General features: G+C 41.7%; 1 protein-coding gene across 1 annotated transcript in view; it reads left to right on the top strand.

Annotated features, from left to right (window-relative positions):
• WIF1 (WNT inhibitory factor 1) overlaps positions 1–23,452 on the top strand; it is a 40,301-nt gene extending 16,849 nt beyond the window's left edge. The window contains exons 3-10 of the mRNA XM_065658263.1: positions 5,782–5,890; positions 8,879–9,019; positions 12,941–13,036; positions 14,534–14,629; positions 15,959–16,054; positions 20,097–20,192; positions 20,800–20,895; positions 23,139–23,452. Of these exons, the coding sequence (XP_065514335.1) occupies positions 5,782–5,890; positions 8,879–9,019; positions 12,941–13,036; positions 14,534–14,629; positions 15,959–16,054; positions 20,097–20,192; positions 20,800–20,895; positions 23,139–23,260 (852 nt within the window). The 3' untranslated portion in view covers positions 23,261–23,452. The remainder of the gene's footprint in view (positions 1–5,781; positions 5,891–8,878; positions 9,020–12,940; positions 13,037–14,533; positions 14,630–15,958; positions 16,055–20,096; positions 20,193–20,799; positions 20,896–23,138) is intronic.
• Positions 23,453–23,739: the final 287 nt, after the last annotated feature.

Below are 23,739 nucleotides of genomic sequence, written 5' to 3'. Positions count from 1 at the left end.
TTTAAACACTTGTTTGCTTGGAATACAAGGCTAAAGACCATTATCTACTGAGCAGTAAATGAAGAAGCTCCCGCTCAGAGATGCTGCAAAACTTCTGTCACTTGAGCGTACTGAAGTGGAAGCATCTCCCTTTGAGATCCTAGAAGGACTCCAGTCTGAAACAAGCTGCTGTGAGATTTCATGACTTTTGAGAAAGTTCATTGCTTACATTTTGGGGAGAGATATTTATTATACAGGAGTGCCAGTTACAGCCAAGAGTGAAACACATGGACTCAATAAAGGCCCAATTACGTGACCTTTGCTGTTTGCCACGCTTTTAACTTGTGTGAATTATTGATTACACTTTCATGAGATCATAATCAGAAGGTTGTTCTTTGGTAATGGTGTGCTAGAGGAGCTTTATCCTCAACTTCAAAGCTGTCCTGTGAGGCTTAAGAACAAAGGGTTGGAAGTTTGAAGCATGGCCAAAATGAATCTGTGTGCATTATCCATGTTTACCACCATGCAAGAGGCGGATTAGCTTAATCTTCAACTATGAACTTTCTCTCATCACATCAGATGAGCCACTATCTCTAAGGTTTACATTTGTGCTTTTAGAAATACTCTGTTTAATTAAATGTAGTGTCCGCTCAGATCTCTGTCATCTAAATACTTAATAATTAGCTTGTTAGTGCAATCGTTTCTCTAATTGTAAAGGTTTTATTGAAATTTTATTTGACTTTCTCTGAAAAGAATTTTCAGGCTAATCTATTAATTTTAAATAAATCTATCCAGAGCCTGAAACTGCAGACAGTCTGTAATCTATGTAAAGATGCACTCCCAGGATTAGCCAACCCAGGTTTCCACTTATTTTTCAAGCTGTGAGGGGAAGAAAATAACCTCACAGTTTATTTTCAATGTAGATAGAGCAACTGTGTTGCAGGTGCCGGTAGCAGACCTGTACAGCATTTTTTTGTTGGAACTAACCTGATGAGGCAGTATTTTTTTTTTTTTTCCCAGGAACAGGGATAATGTTCCCCTTTTTTATTAGCCTTAGGAAACTGGCATTTTGGACATCTTTGATTGTGAAATCTCCACTGGAGAGAGCACTGATCTTTTGCTGAATCACAAAAGAACAAATTAGCCCTTCTTGTGCAAGAACAAGACATTACTTTTCAGCAGAAGAGCTTTTACCAGTTCTTGGGATACCAGACAATATGTTTCATTAAATATTTGAAGATAATGAAGGCTTATGTATATTTTCTTTTTTTTTTTTTTTGTAATCTGAACTCTTAATGCTGTTTCTCTTTTTGGTGTACTGCTTCCTTCTATGCCCTTCACTTTCTAATTTTAATCTGTAAGACATAGGAGAAAACAATTTAAAGGAAATTCATCTCATTTTGCTTCGTGCTTCATCCTGGAACATAGATGAACCAGCTTCTCTGACCTAATGCAGTTAATATCTTGGAGAAACAATGGTCCATGCTGTAAACACCTGACAAATATATACATTGCCTCACTTTGTGATTTTATTTATGGCATATGCAGCTGTGAGCATCTGCTATGGATAATGCATGCTAGAATCTTCCAGTGTGTGCATAGTCAGAAATATCCATGGATCTGGGATAAAAAGGAACTTTTAAAATGAGTTTATTTCTTTAAATGTAGAAAATTTGCATTAGGGTATATTTGTCATTTAATTGGGAACAAAATAGACCATTCAGCACTGATCTCTTTAACATGATGAGAAGGAAACATAGTTAATTTCTTACATCTACTTGCAAAGCTAACACACATTCTCCTTTCTTTGTTAGAAAGTCTGCAGATTTCATTAGGTTATTGAGCTGTGACATGTAACAGTTTAAGCTACTCTGCTTCGCTTTCAGATACTGCCATTACTTCTAATCCTATGTCTTTCATATAAAATGAAGAAAACATAAAGCACATTCCTGTGAGTGCTTTGATTAAATATGAAACAAAACAAAGGTAGGCACAACATGGCATCTGAGTGATAAGAAAACTCTAATGCAGTAGATCTTATACTGAGGAGTGGAGTTCTGTAGGAATTTTAAGTGTATATCATTTAAAACCAAACTGCCGACAGATGTTTGCTACAATACTTGTTAGAGGGCTTCGTTATTTTTATAACCTTTTAAATTCCTCTGATTTATAGAAAACAGCCATTTAAAGTCCATAAAAGTTAATCCCGAGCATGGAATTATTTGCCTAAAACGAAATTTCCTCCCTTTGCTGAGGGCTTTGCCCACATGGGGAACTGTTGGGGGGCAGCTGCGCGGGGCTGCCTGCTGACCCAAGGCACCCAGTCCCCACACTGTTCACACAAGGTCTGCAGTGGCCCTTGCCTCCGTTCCTGAGGGTCTCAAACAAAGTCTTTACACAAAAGTAAAGCATATTCTTCTTTGGGTGCTTCCTGGAGTCAAGCCAAACCCAGAAAGTCTTCCATGCAAGCAGAGCGTGCAATTGTCAAAGATCAGCAATTTATCTCGAACCTTGTTTCCTCCATCACCTCTGATAACACCATTGCTCTAAGATTTAGCTTCAGTACCAAATTTTGCCCCTCATGTACCAGACAGTTCATAGGCTGGCTTAAAAGAAAAAAAAGAGTTATGAGAATGTTTTTATAATGGAAAAGAGATTATAGATTGTGAGTTTTTCCCATTTATCTCTCAACAATATCCAGTGAAATTTTGTTCTCACTACTAGGTCGTTCGCTTTGAATACTTATGGCACAAATTATGGTAGTCACTAGACAATATTTTAATTGCACAGACCTGTCTCTTCAGTTAAGCATCATGACTAAATTTCATGCTAGACTGGAGCATGATAAATATTTGCTGAGAGTATGTTGTTTGCTCATGATGATTAATACAAGTTAATTGGCAATCAACTCAAATTACAGCAGGACAATACTGGAGAGTGGATGTAGGGATTGTGTCAAGACAGATTTTTTCCGAATAGACAGGATTTACAGAAGCCAAATCTTGTTTCAAATTGACAGGTTTGAGGAGTTAAACTACTCTGCTCCGCTGTGCAGTCTCTCTAGACTGTGATTTTTGTGTATAATTTTTGTATCAAAACTTAGCCAACTCAGTCCAGCACATGTGATTTGCAAACGTACTGTGCAGCACATGGCTTCATAACTTTGAAGTCATGCTAGCTGGATCCACCTGAGGTGTTTCAGGTCTTCGTAGATACTATCATTTCAAGAAGTTCAGATTTTGTCAACTCAGCAGATGTACAAACCTTTGTACAGAAATGGTGAGAGCAGGTATCTCTCCGCAGTGCAATGCGTGGCTTTCCTCCTGAGCAGCCAGTTGCTTGTACAGTGTCTCTTCCCATCTTTTTAATGTGTGAGCAGAACGTACTCCTGCCTCAGGCGCTAATCACTGCTACGCCTCTACTCTGGTTGGAAGGATTCCTTTGTGGAAAGGCAGTGAGTATTGTGGCTCAGGCAGCAACTGATCCCCTTTCCCACAGCGAACTTCCATTTTGACTCTAGAAAATGGGATTCCAGTTCCCTTCCTACAAATCGGGGCTCTGGCCCACAAGCTGACCTGCGACCACAGCGTGGCTGGAGTGGAAATATGGGAGTGGAGCTGTTTGGTCTAGTTACCAGTTGTTTACTAGAATAATAAGAACATAATGTTTTAATATTCCAACCCATTATGACCTGGTTTAGATATAACCAAACATCAAAGCTAACCAATGAGAAACAGACAGTACAGCATTGACTCACTCGCTGTACTATTCTATAGATGTATGGAGACATATAATTAGTTTTCTGAACCAAAGTTTTATTTGAAAACAAAAATGTTCACAGTCTGACTTTACGGCTTGTTTTCATATTTTGGCATGGTATATTGTATTGGAAAAAATGTCTTTAATTAAAAGCAGCCTTTTGAACAGTACACCAGGCTTCAGTTTTCATCTCCTGTTTTACTGCTTTTCTCCATGCCCCCCCTCCCTCCCACATATATTCCATGTATTTAACCCACCCTTAAAACTTTTAATCGCTTCCTCCCCTGTTGTTCTGCAAGTCCTCCTCTGAGGTCTCCGTGCCTACATAACAGCCTCTGAAGACTGTCCATGCAGAGTGTAGCCCCTGCATGCCATTTGGGGGCTCCTTGCTGTCCCCACAAAGCAAGTGGATAGGATGTGCTGCCAGGCCTGATCAGGAATTTCATAACGACCTTTCTGCCCAGCTCATGAGTGCTTTGCCAGTGTCACCAGGAACTAAAGGGAGATGGTCTCCCACATGCTTCCGGGCTGCTGTTCAAGTTAGCAGAGCACAGCATCACGGAAGGGCCAAAGCTGATCTTAGACCAGACAGTCTGATCTTGAGATCATCTAGTCCATCTTTCTGCTCTCCCTCTCCCTGTATGTCAGACACTTTGGTCCCTTGATCATCTTTGTGGCCCCTCACTGGTCTCACTCCGGTAAGTCCATGTCTTCCTTGTACTGGGGAGACAGGATATTGCAGGAGAAAAGAGACAGTCTTCTGGCTAAGGACATTGACTGCCATCTTGTATACAGAAATTAAGTACTATTTGTCAGCCCAACATGCTCATAAAATTTTGGCTTTAACCTCTCTTTGTTTCACTATATTAGCTAAAAAGCAGACATAACAATACTCTCTACTGTCAATGTGTTGCCGGATTAAGGCACATTTTTGCCAGTGCCCATGCTAAGATCTTAAGTGCTTTTCTGAGAGCAGCAGGTACGATTACCTGCTTCAGGGTGAATGAGAAGCCAGACTTTAGGGAGAAGGTTCATTTCCACTTGCTTTGCACATCGGCAGCTGTGCCATTGACAGTAGTGAAAGTCTCCAGTGACTTGCTAAGATGCAGACATCTCAGGGATACATGGTGTGTACAGCTACGCTGCAGACGCATGACATTACTTTGCATCGAATATGAAAAAGTATTGAACAGATGACTCAACAGAGAGGCCAGGGTCCCATGGAAGAAAGTACCACAGCCTACAATCCATGCCACAATGCAGGTACATATCAGGAGGGGGATGAAGGTAGTGGAAAGTAGTTCTTAAATAATGCCAACACCTTTTGGGGATTGCCGAAACAAATAATTTATGTTCTGGTTAATAATGACAGACAAGAAGCCAACTCTGTAGGAGAGCTCTCAGCTCCACCTTTGGAACAATTTAATAAACTGAGGTTGAACAAGGCAGTGTTGGAGCTGTAAGCAAGGTATGTGTCTTAGCATGGTGCTCCAGCAGCGTGGCTATTCGCCGCCTAGCTCTGCTTCCCCAGGGCAATGTGCTGTGCCGTGCAGACCAACCGAGAGCAAACTCGGATATTCTCATGCCGCAGTTGCATGATGCATGTGGGTATGTCATTTAAACTGCACCTGTGGTGCAGGCAGGTCATCTGGGCTCACCAGTCAGTTCCAGGAAGATTCTGCCCAAAAAACAGCTGTAAGAATTAGCCTGGTGTTCATACATTTTTGTGGTCTGCCAGATAAAAGGTGTGGGTTGTAAAAAATGTCTTCTCTGTATAACATATGTTCACTGTATGCATGTCATTTTCCTTGCTGTTATGCTGTGTCCTGATTACTGTGTGGTCACTAGCAACCTCTGAAATAAGAGGAAATTACCTGAAAATTATGCTTAGGTGAAGAACTACTCAGGGAAATAATAGAAACAAATTCAGTGAATGGCATAATGAAAAGTGTACTATTTTTCTGCTGTAGTTTATATGTTAAATGGTTTGCTTCTGTGAATAAAATTAAAATACATATAAACTTTTCATTTATTTTGTTATAGGCTGAGTACTTCTACGAGTTCCTGTCTTTGCGCTCTTTGGACAAAGGCATAATGGCTGATCCAACTATAAATATTCCTCTGCTTGGAACAGTTCCTCATAAAGCATCAGGTTTGTGCTGTTGATATTATAAATTGTGTTCCTGTAAAAAGTATTCCACAGCCAGTAGAGCCTAAATATTTTATCATGAATTGCAGTTCTGAAGTTTATTGCTAAAGAAATGCTTGCCACAGTGCTTGACACTGAACAGCGTGTGTGTCTTGCCTGACTACAGCAGCATATTTTGTCTGAGCCAAGTCACACAAAGCTTTTACGTGCAGATAAATCAGCAGAAACTTCTGCAAAATTGTTGTATAAAATTCATGTACATTAATATTATTACTTATGTTGTGCAACTTTTGGAAAAAGAAAACTTTGATCGCTGTAAGGAACAGTTATCAAATTATTCTGTCTCTCAGCCACACAGCCCCCCAGCCCACTGGTCTGGCTCAGGGCACCTCCTCTCCCTGCCCACTGTTGGTGTTGATGCATTAAAAAGTACATGCTGAGCAACCAGCGGTGCTGAAGCTCTCTCCAGGCTCAGTGGGAGAAACTGCTGCCTTCTCCGGGTGCAGCAGCATCTCTGCTCACCCTGCCATGCTGGTAGAGAGGGACAGTGGGCTGCAGGGCTGTGCATGGACTCCCACTCTTCTCCAGACCCTGCATGTCCGCTGGCATCTCACTGGGACTGGTAATTCAGAGATGTCCCGTAAGCAATCCCACCCCTGAGACCGTAAGTGGCTTTTGGTGGTGGCTTTTACATGTTAGTCGAGTGTGTAAAGCAATTGCCTGCAAACTTGAAGATCTGTGCTACCAACACAGGAGTTACTCTCAACCAGCCTCCAGTGGAGACAATTTAGGGAGCCTTGTTTTCCTGAGCAGAAGGAAAAGGCATTAGCTCCTAGACAAAAGGGATTAGACCTACATCCTCCACATCTCAGGAGAGCATTCTAATTACCAGCTAAAATTAAATTAGATATAAATCATTAAGCTTCCTGGGGTTCCTTTTCACACTAGTTGAATTTTCCTCACTCCTGCTAGAGCCATTTGCCCTGCAGCGCTGGGTTCAAGTGCTTCAGAGGATGCAGAGTGTAAACGTGCAAGAGAGGCAATTCTGTGGCCTGGTGGTGGGATGATGGCTGGCAGAGAGAAGTCCTGAGCTGTGATTCCCTCTCCTTGTTTTCAGCCAGCGATGGGCAAATGTAAACTGCATCCTGAATTTGGGAAGCAAGGAGCAGACCTCGGGTTTGCCCTGTCACAGCCCTGCTCAGCGCTTCAGTAGCCCATAGGAGCTCATGGCTGTGGTTCTCAATGCAAGGGGCTTTTGCTCTGTGCCTTTGTTTTGATTGTAGTGCTGTTGCTGCATGTTTAGCGTTATTCAAACTGGCATAAAAAGGCAGGGATTCAGGCAGCGTTTAGAGAGTTTATTTCAGCTCTTAACCACCACAGAGCTCCACCAGGATCCAGGTGCTTATTGCTCACAGGAGGGTCCTTTACTGCATGTCTGTGTGCCTAGGGGTTTGGATGTCTGGGAAAACCAAAAATGCAGATGGTTCCAGGGTGAAGAGGGCTGGAATAAGGGATTTCTGACCTGTCCCCTCAGACTTTAGCCCTAATAGATGCATGTCTGGTCTTTGCATTAAACCCACAGCCAAATCTTGGGGAAGATCAGGGGTTTACTACCAATTCAATGAAGTCTAGATATGACTGTAGTTCAATCGTTAAAGTTCTGCCGTATCTTCCTCCCCATAGCAGTTTGCTCAGTCACACATATCCGGATACAAGCACTGATTTCCTGCACTTGCACTCTAAGAAGGTTACTACAGTTTAAGAAGTTCGCCGCATTTAAACTATGTTTAATCCACTGTGAGAATTTCCTTCTTACTACGTGGTTGCATGCTTTTTGTACCAGCCTTTTAAAAGACCAGTGTAAAAGTACTTCAACAGTGAAATTGCTTTATAATGAAAACTGCAACAGACCTTTCAGTCTGTAGGACTTACCAGAAGCAGAATGTGTTTCAGCAATAAACTATTCTATATTATACCAAGGCAACAAATAAAAAAAATGCCCCAATTATGGCTTGCAAATTTTTTTATAACAAGCAATTTAAACCAAACCAAATGTAGGGCTGTTAGCTCAGTATTTGGTTCTGAAATCTCAGGCTATCTTCAAAAGAAAGAAATAAACAATTTCTGTTAGCTGGATCTAACTTATAAAGCGGCTAGGAAGAGCCAATTTTGAAGAAAAGAGATAAAATTGTTTCATCTGAAGATTGTCTAAGATCACTTGTGACAATCACGGAAGAGCATTCCATAGCTCTGAGGTAGCAGGCTTGCTTCCTCATTAAAATACTCCAGATTTACTGGCCTTAATTATTTACTAAAACTCTTTGTAGTTCAAAACTGTTCGAATACTTTTCCTGGGAAGGCAATCTCCAAATATCGCTACACTTATCAAGTTCTGTCAGAGTGATATGTCTCTGTCGTCTTTTCAAATAATTGCACCCATGATCTTATTTTTCAAGTCTACCATCTTGCCAGCACTTTATGCAATATATTTTGATTAAATCAGTATTTTGTTTATTATGAATTGCAGTATCCAAAACAGCAAACACATCCAAAGTAATGTGTAAGGTGTTCTTGCAGAAGTTGTGTGAGAACTTGGAAAATTTAGACTCAGAAGTGATCAACTCAGCTCAGAAAATTAAATAAAGCTTCCAGCTTGTTTTGATGTATCCTTAGATACCTCCACGTGAGTAGTTGCCTCATCTGCAAACAAAAGTATCTTTTTGTCAAGATGACTGTCTGTGCTGCAGACTGTTGGGGTTATGTCAGTAAATAAGCACAGGCTCATCTCCTGTGCGGCTGTACTTCTAGTCCTGGGCTGCCTATGAATAAGGTTATCTGTGTACCTCTGCATTACAGATTTCCATCAATGCCATTACTCTAAAGCTTGAACATAAATATCATCTCTATTTTTTAGTATTTCTGTGTATGCTTTTATATTTATGTAGATATATGCACATGTAAATATAAATATTGTTATTATTCTCCGTTAAGTCGTTCAGGTTGGATTTCCTTGCCTTGGAAAACAAGATGGAGTCGCTGCATTTGAAGTGAATGTGATCATAATGAATTCAGAAGGCAATATTATTCTCCAGACCCCTCAGAACGCCATCTTCTTTAAAACCTGTCAGCAAGGTAACGCTAAAGAGGACATGCCAAAATACCATTAGATCTGGTCACTTGACTTGCTTTATGTTTCATTTAGGAGAATGGCTAGAGAAGATGGAAATAACGTGCTCACACAATGTGCAGCAACGGTGGTGAATGCCAGGCTGTTCTGGCTCTGTCTGTGTGTTTGCTGTTCATTTACCACATGTTTACTAACTCTTTCCTTACTGTCAGCTGTGTCTCCCTTAGTAGACTGGGTTGGAGGCGTTTCTCCTGCTGTTCACAGCTCATCACATCAAGGATGTTGATAGCAATGTATCATGTGAGAAGCGCCTGTCAGCAAGTGATTTTTGGTGCTTGAGGAGAGCTAGTCCTGTGAAAACAAGCTGAGGCTAACATTTCCAGAAGGGGTGCATGATTTAGAGAACTGAACTTCTAAGATCTGTAGTAAGGATACTGACTTCAACAAATACTGTTTGATGCCTTACTTCAACAGTTCCTTAAATCTCAACTTGCACGTACAAACAGAATGCAAAAATCCTAAATGAGAACATTTTTGTAAAATCTGGCTTTACCTTCTCTGGAGCTCAGATGGAAACTTCTTGGTTTTGGATACAGGTAAGGTAGTGGAAGCTGTTCCTCAATACTTGTAGTCATCAAGCAGTAAACACAACACAGGATGCACTGGTAGGAGAAGGGCACTAGGAAGTTGTAGCAGTGTTTACTTGGAAAGGAGGGAACCTATTTAATCTATGAACCATAAACATTATGTAATAAGACTTTCTGGATTAATTTGATACACTACAAACAGCTATAATTATCACTTTAAACTGAGGCTGTGGAAATCGAAAAACCAGTATCTAAGGCAGTTATCCCATGTCATGTGCAGTTGCATTAAATTATCCCATGACAGGGCTGGCATACAAAGAGTGAGATTTTTATTCCATTAAATCTTTGTTCCCAGTCCCACACGTTCTTTTCTGCACTCTTTTCTCTGAGCTAATTGGCTGTAGTGTGGCTTCAAAGAGCAAGCAGCAGGAGCAGGAGTTGTTTATTCTTTGAAAACTCGCTACACCTAAATAGCAAAGCTGCTTGTCTCCTTTGAAGCCTTGCTGCTGCCAGGGAAAGCAGGGGAGGGGGAGAAGTGGGCAGAGAAACAGGAAGGAAAATGAGGGCTTGATGGAAGTAAAATCAATCAGTTCTCATGTACAGATTTGGGTGTCTGATGTAAATGCAACACAAAATATTTGCTATCTTTTTGTTTTCAGTTTAGCTCAAAGATACTGAACTTAATAACCTTTGGAAATCGTGTTGGGGTAATCTAATTGGGAAAGCAGAGTTACAGGTCTGTCTTGTGGAAAAACGTGGCTTAAACAGAGAGAGCTCCAAACCCAGTTTAGTAGTAGCATTCATCCAGGTTATCGTTTCTGTGCTATTAGTTGTTGTTATTGTTACTATTTTGATGTGAGATGTAATATTTAACAATTTATCAGTATTGCATTATACGGTCTCTCAGGAAAGCTGGGAGTGATTATTGTCCCGATCCTTTTTTCCCAGAGCCAGCTGAGAGATGCAAGGACCATTTCCCAAACTCAGAGGAGGGCAGAGGAGGAATTTTTCTAACCTCGTCTCTTCCAGACATACTGGGGTAACTCCCACTCCTGCCCTCTCTCTCCTGTGAGGTGGACACCGCAGTGTTTCAGGACAGATACTAAGAAGGATGAGAATGTCCTTACTGGTTGGTGTTAGAGTAGGGGTGAGTTTCCTTCCTCTGAAAGATGTTGTTCATGGCGAGGAGCTCTGATTCCTTCTGCCGGGACCCCGGTCACTGTCTCCAGTCATTCTTGGCCATCCAGAAGGGCCCCCACCAGCGCAAGTGAGGAGACCAAGGGAGCAGTTTTGTGGGAGAGGAGAGGCTTTGTTGTGGTGAAGAGATGGCCACAAAAAAAAAATGTTTTCCTATTTTTCGGTTTGAAATGGTATGTATTTAAGCGTGCATTTTCTGTAGTGAATAGCAGCTCTGCATTCGGTACAAAGAGAGAAGCATTTCCAGAAAGAGTCCTAGAGTACGTTGTTGGAACACAATAAGACAGAAAGGCCTTTACCACCATTACTACTGCTGCGAACAGCTTTACTTCTAAAGCAACACTTTTTGTTTTGTGTTTCTATGGCCTTGGATGGAAGAATAATTTTTAAATGACACTTTTCCTCCTCTCTCTTTCCTGTTTGTTTGGCAGTGTACGCAGCATCCAGCCACCTGACTGGTGGCTTTTTTTCTTTCTTTCTTTTTGCTTAGTCTCAGAGTTACCCTTTGCCTCCCACTAAATAGAGAGCTATAATACGAATGCAGCAGAATAGCACTTGTAGTTGTAGCAGCCAGCATTTCCTGTTCCTCTAATCAACTATTAGATAAATTTTGAAAACCAGAAGTTTATTTGTGTATGAGTCTAACTAACAGATGTGTCACTTGACTCAAATATTAGAAGAAGGAAGGATCATTCCAATTTGTTTAAGTCCAGGATTATGTATTCCTCGGTATTAATAGGAGTTGCAGTTTAAAGTATCTCTGTGGGCTGCAAAAATGTCTCCGGCAACATGATCCTCTTGAATTTATAGACATCTTACTGCTCCTTACCACATGAAACAAGTGCACTTTAAAGGCTATAACTGCTCGAATTTGAACTCGGGTATTTTTCAGCTGGGAATCGGTGTGAATCAGTGGCACATCTCCACAGCCTGTGGTCGGTAGGTGCTGGCACTTTCTGAGCAAATCAGGTGACAAGGCAATGGAGGAGAAGTGAGGATGCTGTTGGAAGGTGTTCTTAGTCTCGATGTGTACAGGACTGTTACACTAAAGGAAAAAAAAAAAGACCTGATGCCAACATTAAAGCCAATTGCTGTCTAATAGATTACTTTCAAGTTTGGGTTGAGACGGTTGCATTAAGATTGCTCTCTGAGTTTCGGCGTGCCTCAGAGTTTTTTGAACCTTCTCACTTGGAGTGTCACCCAGCATGACATCAAGATGAGAACGTCACGCCTACTCTGCTAAACTTGCCTTGTGGCCCTGGTACCACTGATCACAAGCGATGTTCACGTTTTCTAATGGGAGTAGGCAGCCTCTCCTGCCCGCAGCCTTCTCTGTGACACATCTAGGAAGGTATTTTTGAGCAATTGCGTTTCTACCCAGCAGTCATGTTTTCATGGGGTTCCATGGGGTTCAATTTGTTTTGCCTCTTGTTCAATGGACTCTGGTGTTTTGAGGATGGTGATGGTACCCAGAGGTATTTCTCATCCTTGCATAATGCAGCCAGCATTGCCAAATGCTTTAACCAGCATTTGATGGATAGCTGAGATGTGAATGAGTTGGATGATGACATAGGACCACTGTGCAGGAATGCTTTTGTCTTCCTTTCTGGCCTTCTTTCCTCTAGCCTTGAAGCTGAACTCTTTCATTTGAATACAGATTTCATCATTTTGTCACCTTGGTAGTAACAGATACAGCAATTAATGCAATGCAAGTTGCAGCGCAGTCTACTTAAGGCTGCAGAAATTGAAACTGGTCCTGCATACTGAGCGCAGGTCTAACCAGCGATGCAAGCCCTGCACAGCCTGCTTGTTCCCTCGTGGAGGAGAAAGTTCTGGATTGAGCAGAGCAGCCACATTACTCGTCCACTTACAGAACAGCAGAGCAATGGAAATGCACAGACTGTCAACAGCACATTGTGCACTCGTTTGAACATATGATGAAACCTCTATTTGTAGACTAACAAAAAGGAAACTAATTTCTCTTGAGGAGGTCTTAGCTGAACTTCTATTTCTGCCAGCATTTGCCTGTCTGTCAGCAAATATTTTTACTGTTGTGTCAAAGGAATTTATTGATCCTACCAAAAGTTGGCTGACATTGCAGTATATAATATCCAATTAAGATTATCATTATATTTTATAAAGCGGAGTGTCCAGGAGGATGCAGAAATGGAGGATTTTGCAACGAAAGACATGTCTGCGAATGTCCAGATGGATTTTACGGGCCTCACTGTGAAAAAGGTAATTAAAAAAATATATTCTCAGCTGTCTTCTTTACCATAATCTCAACCTAACTATAGGTACTGCACTGTAGCCTCTTCTAAAAGAATGGCCTGTTCTGAAGATTTCATATATTTTGAGTCCACATATGAAAGAGAATCCATCTGGTAAACAGATTAAATAAAATTCTTCTGCTAATGAGGACTAGCTGAGAAACAAAGCACAGGACTTTTGTTGTTCAGCATTTGTTTATTTGGAGATAAAATCTAATTTAGAGGTAGGCTGACAATGAAGATGGGAAGATGAAGGAAAGAGTCTCCCTTTCCGTTAGTGACTAATAGCCCCAAATGACAAATCCAGGAGTGAGGGACCAAGAAACTGAGTGCCTTCATGAGGAAACTAGCTCTTCTTCCTACCTTTTCCTTCACTTCCCCCAGTGTCAGACCCTCCCTGGGGTGACCTGAGATGGAGCAAACCGTCCCTGTGGGCAACCTGTTCCAATGGCATCCTTCACTGACCTTCCAGACACTCTGGCTACATCCAAAATATTAAGTACAAAAGATGAGTCCTCTGGCCTGGAGGCCAACTGGGATGGTGCAGTATGCATTTGTATGTTTAATAAACTCTTACCCTCCAAAAACCCACCCTCCAAACTCCCTGCTGGGAGGAGCCCGTGGCTACTTCTCACTCCAGGGCCATGCCCACAAGGGTTTGCTGGGTGACTGGGGACAAAGCTGTGCCAGGAATGACGCCAACAATTTCACAAGGTGGGTGATCCTGTGCCCCCACTTGACCCTATGCCTGGATACTGTTCAACTCACTGCTATGGACCCAGCCTCGCTCAATGGGCCAGTTGTGGGCAACCACAAAATGAAGCATTACCACCTGATGTGCCTCCCTGGAAGAGCCTTGTGGAGTGGCCGCTACTGCAGAGAAGGCTTGGGAGAGCACAGAGGCTCTGGAGCAGGTTCATGGGGAACATGCAGGACAGTTTGACTACCAAACCAGGCCACGCAACAAGCTCCCCTGGCCTACATTAAGTATCCATGCTTTGCTCAGGTATGCAGAGGAAGAAGGAAGGGTTCATGATAAAGCCTGCCTGAGAACCCCACTGCATTGCTGACACCTCTGAGTGCACCCCTAAGGAGACAGTCCTGTCTGCAGAGCTGAGGCTCCAGCTGCAGCACCAGTTATAGAGACTTCAAATATCCAGAGAGTGTAGATGGGCCCCTTGCTCTTCCCAGTTTGGAATTAAACTGTACAAAAGGCAATTTCTGCTTACATATGAAACCAGATTGGAACATAATTTAGTCTTCATTTTTTTAGTACCGCTGGATACAGATTGCCAGATACAAACCAGAGATGTAATTGATTTAACCCACTTACAAAGACGCTTTACAAAGGTGACTTGTACATTCAGCAGAAGGAAAAGTAGCTAAAGGAGGCAATGTGCTGTGTGTTCAAATAGACAGTTGCTATCACACCAGTGATGTTTTTTCCGTTCTTCCTGCTCCTCAGCGCTGTGTGCTCCTCGCTGCATGAACGGTGGGCTCTGCATTACCCCCGGCCTCTGCATCTGTCCCCCAGGGTTCTACGGCATCAACTGCGACAAAGGTAACTACTGGTTAAACCTCCCTAGGCTCCGTATTTGGCAGCCTCTCTATTCCCCTGTGTTAGTTTCCCTCCAGGAGTGGGTTTTGGAAAGTCAGGCAAGTGATGAATTAAATAAGTTTTTAAAGTTTTGTATCTCTTCATATAGATGCTTTAGCACAACCTGGGAGCTGTTGGAAGTGCTTTCGCAGGTGAATGTGCAGGCATCCGTATACACCAGCTCTGTGAAGGGTAATTCAGATAATCGCTTTAGTTGATGCACTGATAGCTGTGGGACTTACCACAGAATTCATTTATATTTCTGGCCTAGGAAAAAAAAATCTCACTATTTGAACTCTAGTTTCCTGGAATAAAGGTAGTTTTACTAATGATTTAGTACCTTGACTTGCTGCATCTGAACACATGAAAAAATAAGCAGGCTATTCATTTTTTGCTTGCTGCATTGTGGCTTAGGAAGGATAGCAAGGATCAATCACTTGTTCAGAACAGTAATTTGTAACAGTTCAAGCTACCACATTGAAAAAAACCAAGTAGTTTCCTCTAGAGATATAACTGACCCAGAGCAGGTTACAGAGCATCACATTGCATTTATTGTTGCAGAACTGTATGATGTGAAGACTAAACGCAAAAGGTCCTAGTGGACTTTCCAGCAAAATAATGGGAACCTTCCCAGGCCTTTAGTTATGCTTACACAAACTGTTGTCAATGTCCTTCTGACTCATATCTAGTCCTTGATGAGACTTTTACCACATTTTAAAAATGTTTCAAAAGTGCATTGTAATGAAAGGCTCCCAATGGCTTGAAGGATTAATATGAATCCCAGCTTTTTGGCGAAAAGTCACATCTAACACAATGTAGGTAATTTGGCAGGTGAGAGACACAGCATTTACATCTATGTAACCACACAGCAAGAACTTAAAAAGGTTTCTTTCTGGTCAAGGCATTAATTAAGAACTATAGTGAATTATCCTCTTGCAGAAGTAACTTTCAGTCCTAGGTTGTGCTCCTTTTATCAGACACTGGCAGTTCCAACAGCAATAGTGACTTGATCCTTTAACGAGCTTTACATGTGAGGATTGATAAAGACGTAACACAGTCTGTCCTCAGGGATCTCATTGCTGTATTGTTCACTTGTCTATTTCTATACTGACCTGTGTGTGTGCCCATGTAAAGCATTATGTAGGAAAAAATACATTTCAGTCTTCCTTTGTAAACCAGCTGAAAAGATGTTTTAAACCTACTCAATGTTTATTTATGATGAGCACCAGAAAAGGCCAAGTCAGACTGAGTTCATATTAGTGACTTAGCTCACTCCTGTTTTGTTTGTTTCAGCAAACTGTACAACAACCTGTTTGAATGGAGGAACGTGCTTCTACCTGGGAAAATGCATTTGTCCTTCAGGCTATGAAGGAGACCAATGTGAAATTAGTGAGTAGCATCTCCGTGTGCTTGCTTTCACTTACATCAACTTATTCTGGTGTCAGTGTCTGAATGATGAAGCGCTGCCTGCCTCCGCAGGGCTCACAGCGAGGGTCTCACACAGCTGGTTGGGCCCTTGGGGAATCCGATGCCGCATGCCTTCAAACAAGTCTCCTGCTGATGTTTGACTCATTGCTATATCACCTCATCCCCTACCTTGCTTTGTTTTTACTAGTAACTGGGCTGGGTAAGAACCCTCAAGCTGTAAGTATGCAAGCAATCCTCTGTGGCAGAGGGATGTGTTGCTGCACCAAGCCTGTGTGGAGCAGCCGTTTTCAAACATTACTGCAATTCGTAGCTATGCACCTCTGAAAAGGCCACTATAAGCTGGGAATGGAAAGGCTTGGGGTAGAGGGAGGACTGAACCGTAAGAGCAGAGAGCTTTCGCTTAACGTATTAAGTTGCATTCACATGGCAGCCTGAAAATCCATGTCAGAAACATCAAAAGACTTGTTATTTTCAGAAGTTTAGCATCAAAGCAATTCAAAATATCTTAGCTCATGGTTGATCTAAGTGCGCTCTGTAAAGCTGGGGGTCAAGATACAGCCAGGATGGAACAGATCTGGGAGGTCAGCTGTCAAGTATTTGATCTCACTAAAAGAAGAGTTTTCTCATAGCTCAGTTAAATTGGATTTCTTCTGTAGTTCCCCACACTTGAATAGAGTATGAGCATTTCAATTTTGAGAACATACACCCGGGTTGTTCTTTCTAGGCTTAAAGCTTCTAGTAGGATGCTCTTCAAGGAGTTTCTCCTGCTGTAAATAATCTCACTGACATTCCCTAGTGCCTTCACAGGAGCACAGAGAGCAGCATTTGGCCTGGGAGGGCCCAGAACAACTGATTTCTTAATACGCATCAGTAGAGACAAGCTTTTCTCACAGTTATGAAATTTGTATCATCAAAGCATTTGGAAACGCATGGAAATAAACTCTAATATGGGACAATAAATGAATTACTTTGCAAAGAAAGAACACATATACCTAAGACCTACATTTTGCAGAGTATTTACATGTAGATAAAGAGTAGATGTAAGTAAATGTTTCACCATATCTCTATCCATTACAAGGAATTTTGTAACTCCTTTTTACCTAATCAAAACTGAAGCCAAATGAAAGCAGTAAAGCTTCATTGTTATTAAATTAATAAAGATTGCCCTTTGATATAAATTCAGATCAGATAGTGAGAACAGCAGTGTGGGTTTCCACTGAATTTACCTTTGCTTATATCAAGTTCAAATTTGACACTCTGACAGAACCTCATTTCTTTCTTCAGTCTCCAAGAAGTCAATGCTGATCTTTCGCAGATGATGAATGAGTTTTGGTTCAAAGTTTGAGAAGCACATATTTTATGTCAGTAGTGGGTTTTTTGAGGAAAACTCTTAGAACTGATATCACACCACGTATAATTAAGCATTCTCCACTTAATTGGTCTGTCCCAGGGCTCTTAAGCTTATAGTAGTCTACTGCTGCTTTGGACAGGTACGATGGACTTTGGCTTCTGGCAAAGGCTTACCTGTGCGACTCAAATTAAATTATTGAAATACAGGCCGTAAAGTAGTTTCTGTACAAAAGAAAAAAAAATCAGGATCAGAGTACGCTAAGAGCCTAGCTGCGATCATGTCGATGAGAGCAAGGAAAGCTATGCCCTTGCTTTGGCTTTTGTAAAGCTGGGACAGCAATTGTTAGACTGTGATTGATGGCTGCTACCACCTCTGGGCACTGTACCAGTGCCAGCACAACAGTGGAAGACTGCAAGAAATGCTAGATGAGACTTAGAAACACCAGAGGAGAAACACAGCTCAGACTCTTTTCTTAAATCCAGGGCCAGCTACATTCAGTCATGAGAGTCTTGAAATAACAAGGGGAGAAAACCTTTCAACAGGCAGAAAGCTATCTTCTGAAAACTGCGATTTTTTTTTTAAATATTGCTTGAAGATTTTGACTGCTTGTCTAACAGTTGAATCAGCCTCTAAGACTCCTGGGAAATGTACTGAACCCAGTCTACAATACTAACAAGCATTCAGTCTTCCAGATTTTTTCTAACTATGGTTATGCATTGTCTCTAATTAGTGTTTCAGTTTGAGTGCAGAGAGTCTTATTTTGTTTTGGATTCCTCCCCATTTGTTACCAACTGTTTTGTTGCTTTTTCCATGTCTGAGTCAATAACAGAGAGAGTTATTACTCTGTCCTTCAATTTGTGAAAAAATCTTAGTCCAAAGTTAATTGAGCTGTGCTGAGCCAAGTGTTTGCCTAATGCAGCTCTGTGAAAGTTGGTATCATACCCCTTGACTCATATCCTTCAGATTTACTTCAAGAAGTAGGAGAATCCCCAGATTTCCTCAGCATTGCTCCTTTCAGTCATTAATTACTTCAGATCCAAATGCTTGCAAATTAGAGAACCTACATGTTCCCTCTCCAAAGGCTTCTGCAGTGAAATGATGCTTTTGCAGAAACTCTCCTTAGCATGGTTTGTTCAGTCGACTGGTTATGAAGCTTGTTTCAGGGCTGTTAAGATACTTATATACATTAGGAACAAATGTCTCTTTTATATTGACAATACATACATGCATCGCAGAAGTCTGATGGGGTTGAGAGCTGAGCAAGCGCTACTGGGGTATTGAGCTCCTAAGGGGAGAGCCTGTGACCATGATATGAGTGCATTCACTGCGTTTTTCAGCACAGCAAACCAGCAGTGGAAAGGATGAGTGTTGATGCTTAAATTATCATGTGTAGGTCTCAGTTAATTTCCTTTTTTTAAAAAAAAGGAAAGGAAGCAGTTTGCTGCCCCAAGTTCCAGTTTTTATTTGCTTGTAGATTCAGGTAAATATTAGTGCTAAATCTAGGAAGGGGTTGGGGTTTCTTTTTGCTGTTCCAAAGAATTCAGAAAATATTGTGGGATTAGAAAGGATGCAACAAGGTTTTGTACAACAGTGAGAAAAGCCGCACTGGTACGTATGGCCACCAAGGAGGTGAGAGGTTGAGGGTGTAGCTCCTGGTGGCCCAAGAGTGGCCAGGGAGGTGGCAGTGAGCCTCCCTCAGCTTGGAGGGACTGTGCTCACCCTTCCTAGAGACAAGTAAAGATTTAACTAGTCCAATAATGCAGATAAATTCTAACAAGGGTTTGACAGTCTGCTGATGGGAGACCTGATATTAAGTCTGAGGAAGGCCCTTGGTGTGAGTCAGGCCCAGCAAGAACTTGAGTATGGATCTCCTCCGCCAGCATGGACCTCATCCCTTCCAGACGAGTCGGGACTGAGGAGCACTGTCAGACCCAGTATTTTCCTCTGGCAAAGCATGAATGTGAGGGAAAGTATTTTCCAGACCAAAAGCCTCAAAAAATGTCTGCCAGTTTTAATTACTGTTGCCAAAGATGCTCTGCTCTTTACAAACAGGAAAGAAGGGTGTACTTTTAAATGCACCTTTAGTTTCTGAGCTGTGGTGTGGAACAGTCCTCACTGCACCATCCATAGCATCGTGGTGTTCCACAGCCACAAGACAACACACCCACCCAATCTATCTACTGTCTGCAAGTAGCACCATACCTGTCAGTAACTGAGCTTCCTAATGCTTAAAATCTCTCATGGATGCCACTAGATTTTCTTCTGCTTGTGCCCTCTGGGTATGGATCCCACTCTTTGCAAACACCACATCCAAAAACTGCTGCCTCCCCCACAAAGGGTGAGGAGAGCGGGAGGCAATACTGGCTGGTGTCATGGGGGACTCTGCGTACTCCCAAGTGGCACAAGTCTGGGCAAAAGCTGCGTGGACACACAGGCTTTGGCTGTGCCAAATCATTATCATATTTTCAAAGCAGAAGAATGCATATAAGTTGGAAGCACAGACTTGCAGCAGAGGCTTCCTGATGGACCCACAATGCACACTCCTACGCCAGCATCCAATGAGTTTTTCGGGTACAAGGCAGGCTTCTCAGACACTTGTCTCCAGTAGGTGCAGGGGACTAAGACCATTGGTTTTATGCTTTCAATTTCTAGGTAAATGCCATCAGCCCTGTCGAAATGGAGGCAAATGTACTGGTAAGAATAAATGCAAGTGCTCCAAAGGCTACCAGGGAGACCTGTGTTCAAAGCGTAAGTACCAAAATCACTGTATCAGTCCTTGTTGTAGGAATATCAAGCTGGCTGTACAGTATCTTTTTACACAATGTCAGAACTAATTGTTTGTTAAGGTTAATTTACTTTCTGGACATACAACGTACACCAGACTTAAGGGAATTATAAAAACAGAAAGGTTTTTTACAAATGCCTCCCCACAGTTTCTTCTGTACCCTGAGTTTCTATAAACCAGCGATGCGTCAGCTTACTAATAGCAGTTTAGTAATAAAGAAATGCTTAATAAAACATCAATACATTGCAATGTTAAAATCCAATGGGAGCACTTTGTCGGGGGGTGATGGGAGCTGCCCTTCTCTCCCACTGGTTCTGGTGCACGCTCAGCTCTACTGTTCCATCTGCTTCTCCTGCCAGAGACTGAGCCAGACCTTGCCAGGGAATAGGGGAGGCGAAATGTTTCGGGGCTCTGCACCCATTCAGTGCAAAGTCACAGATTTACTGTGAGAGCCCCAGCCTGTGACAGGACCAGCCCGTCATGAGGAACAAAAGCAGGGAAAGCACATATGCAACCCTGTCTCTGGATGGAACATCAGAAGGTCAGGTGTGTGTGCTCACTATCTTACAGCTGTCTGCGAACCCGGCTGTGGCCCGTACGGCACCTGTACTGAGCCCAACAAGTGCCAGTGCAAAGAAGGCTGGCATGGGAGACACTGCAACAAAAGTAAGTGAGAAACGAACCCGGAGAGTCCCTGCTGGGGCTCTTACACATCCGATGCCACACAGAAATGACTGCTCCAAGAGCCTTTCCAGCCTCATTAGTGATGCTACGCTCCATTTTTTTCTAGTCTTTATTCCAAACAAGAAAACAAAGATTTTCAATACTTCATAATTTTAACTACTGAAAAAAAAAAAAACTTCAGAGGAATTTAAAAGTGTTTTAGCAAGATTGCCCCTGTATTAGAAATTCCATAATCTGGCATGAACCAGGTTTCTAGGTGACCTTATGTGTCTTCCACCCATGCTATGGAAGGGATCTAAAGTCCTTCAGTACTCCTCAGTAATGTCAGCTGGCCTTAAAATGTCAGGTAGGCATTTTTATAAATAAAACTCTGTCAGGTTTAAAGCTGATTAAAACTTAGAAAAGATGTAACGTCCTTTATAAACTTCAGGGAAAACTTGAAGAGTTACGTAAGATCTGTGCTTACCGACTTTCAAGTTCTCTTCCCCACCCATGCTTCACACACCACAAAAGATATTGTCCCAAAGCAAAGTTAAAGTCCTTAAAATTAATTTCTGTTGCGCTTATTGACCCATTCGACACCTGCCGAGGCAACTGATCATTTCGCTGGATTTCAAATGGCACTATAAAATTATTTGAAATACCATTGTATATATCCAGTAACAACTTCAGATTCAATTTTATATTTCATGTGCAACAGTGTTGTGACAGCGGATCTTCAGGAGATGTTCTGTACATTCTCCTATGAGGTATTAATGTTTGGCTGAAACACTGTTAGCTAATGATTGACATTTAATGTTTTAAGTGGCGATGATAAAAAAGTTGAAAAAATTTGCAGCTATAAAACCTACCAATTAGTCACAAGAAATGTGAACCTCACATTGCTGCATCAACTGAATATTATTTTTTTTTAAATTCTGTTTATGCCTATGATTTGTATCGCATTAAAATATATTAGAATAAATATAGTTTTTTCATTAAAAATTAGTATTATCTAACTAAAATGGTTTATGCTGTTAAAATTAAGTTTGGGAAGTCCACTTTTCTGCTGTTAACTAGTGGATCTGTGTTTAAGTATTTATGTCATTCCCTGAAGGAGAAATACCATTGATATGGTTAGAAAAAATGGAAATCAATATGAACTTCCTAGGTTCAATATGAACGTTTTCTTCTTGTAATACTCTTCTTATAAAGAACTCAAGACAGCAGGTGAAAAAAAAGGTACTGTGGATGACCATCCTCAAAGAAGTAATTACCTGTACAACAAAACCAGAACTCATAACTATATTACAAGGAGTCAATAATCACACCGTTTTCCATCCTTAATTACTTGTACTTTGGGTACAGTCCTGCTGTGTTTAGCACTGCAAAACTCTCTTTGTATTCAGCAAAGAAATTGAGATCGGGTAAAATTCATCCCCATTTTAAGGACCCATGTAGGGCTGAAATTGCACATAGAAGTCTGCATGCACTGCAGTTCACTTTCTTAAAATAAAACCAAACTTCTCCTGATCTTGAGAGGAGATGTATAGCTAATTCGAGAGCCTTGGTTCATACTCCATCAAATCAATGGCTCCTTGGTAAAGCTGTTTTCTTAAAAAGAAGTGGTTAAAAACAATTGAACCTGGGACTCAGTTTTTCAACATCATTTCCATGAGCTTTTAGTAATGAGATGGGTAAATGAAACTATAACTACAACATAATACTTTGAATTCTGTTTTTATTGTTCGTTTTCATTTTCCACAACAAAGCAGCTCTGCTAAGCCTGTTTCAGACTGGGTTTTTTTTCCCCCGTAGGTGTTTATTGTCACTGCTGTTCTTTCTCTTTGCATTCAGCCATAAACCAAAGCCAAGCTCAGGTAGCTGGCGCAGGTTCTCCCTGGGGGGTGATGCTTACGCCCCTCTTCAGAGCCCAGGGCTGGCGGATCGGTGTGGCTCTCCCTCCACCCCGGCGTGGGCTGTGCACCTGTGAACCCAGGGCTAAGTGACAGCCTGGGCGCGCCGATGGTCCCCTGGGCTCCCTGGCGAGGCGAGAGCATCTTTGCTTTTGGCAGCACCTCATCCAGCCCAGGGCGGGTGCACGGAGAGGGGCGAGCCCTTGAGTAAGGCGTAGCAAAATCTGTTGTTCAAAAGCGGCGGGAGGACTATTTCCACTTGAAATATTAGCAGCGGGTCGTGACCCTGCTTCTGTGGTTTCTTTTCTCCTGAATTGGATAATTTTCCAGGGTACGGAGCCAGCGGTCTGAGCGCCCTGAGGCCAGCAGGCAGCAAGCACAGGCAGCACACGCCTTCGCCCAAAAAGGCCGAGGAGAGGCATGTTCCACCCGAATCCAATTATATCTGGTGAACTCCAATATCTGAAACGGTTCGCGTTACACAAAGTTCATAGCCTTCATTAACCTCTCATGGATTGAATGTTAAAATGCTGTTCATTACAGTTGAGATTACCGGCTGGAATTTTATTAGCTTCGTTATAAACCACTGAGCTGATATTTACTATCCCTTTTAAGTTTTATAAATACTTCTATAGCATGATCATGTAGGCTTCTTCTTTCAGTGCTTTGGATGGTGTTTTGTACTATACTTCAGTTATGTTTAAACTTTCTTTTTGATTATATAACTGCAAATATTTTCTCAAAATTAAGTAACAATATTCAAGCAGAAAACCGCATAGATACTAACCCGAATCATTTCAGTGACTACGGATTTAATTTGCCTAAGACAAAGGAAAGGTGCCTATTACATTTTGTGTATTTAGACTTTTCCCTAAGAAAAATAAATAAGTTGCCTAATTAAAAAATTGAATAACTCATTTCAATGTTATTT

Source organism: Caloenas nicobarica, chromosome 1, assembly GCF_036013445.1.
Source record: "Caloenas nicobarica isolate bCalNic1 chromosome 1, bCalNic1.hap1, whole genome shotgun sequence".
NCBI classification, from domain to species: domain Eukaryota; kingdom Metazoa; phylum Chordata; class Aves; order Columbiformes; family Columbidae; genus Caloenas; species Caloenas nicobarica.
This window is presented reverse-complemented; position numbering and strand designations above follow the sequence as displayed.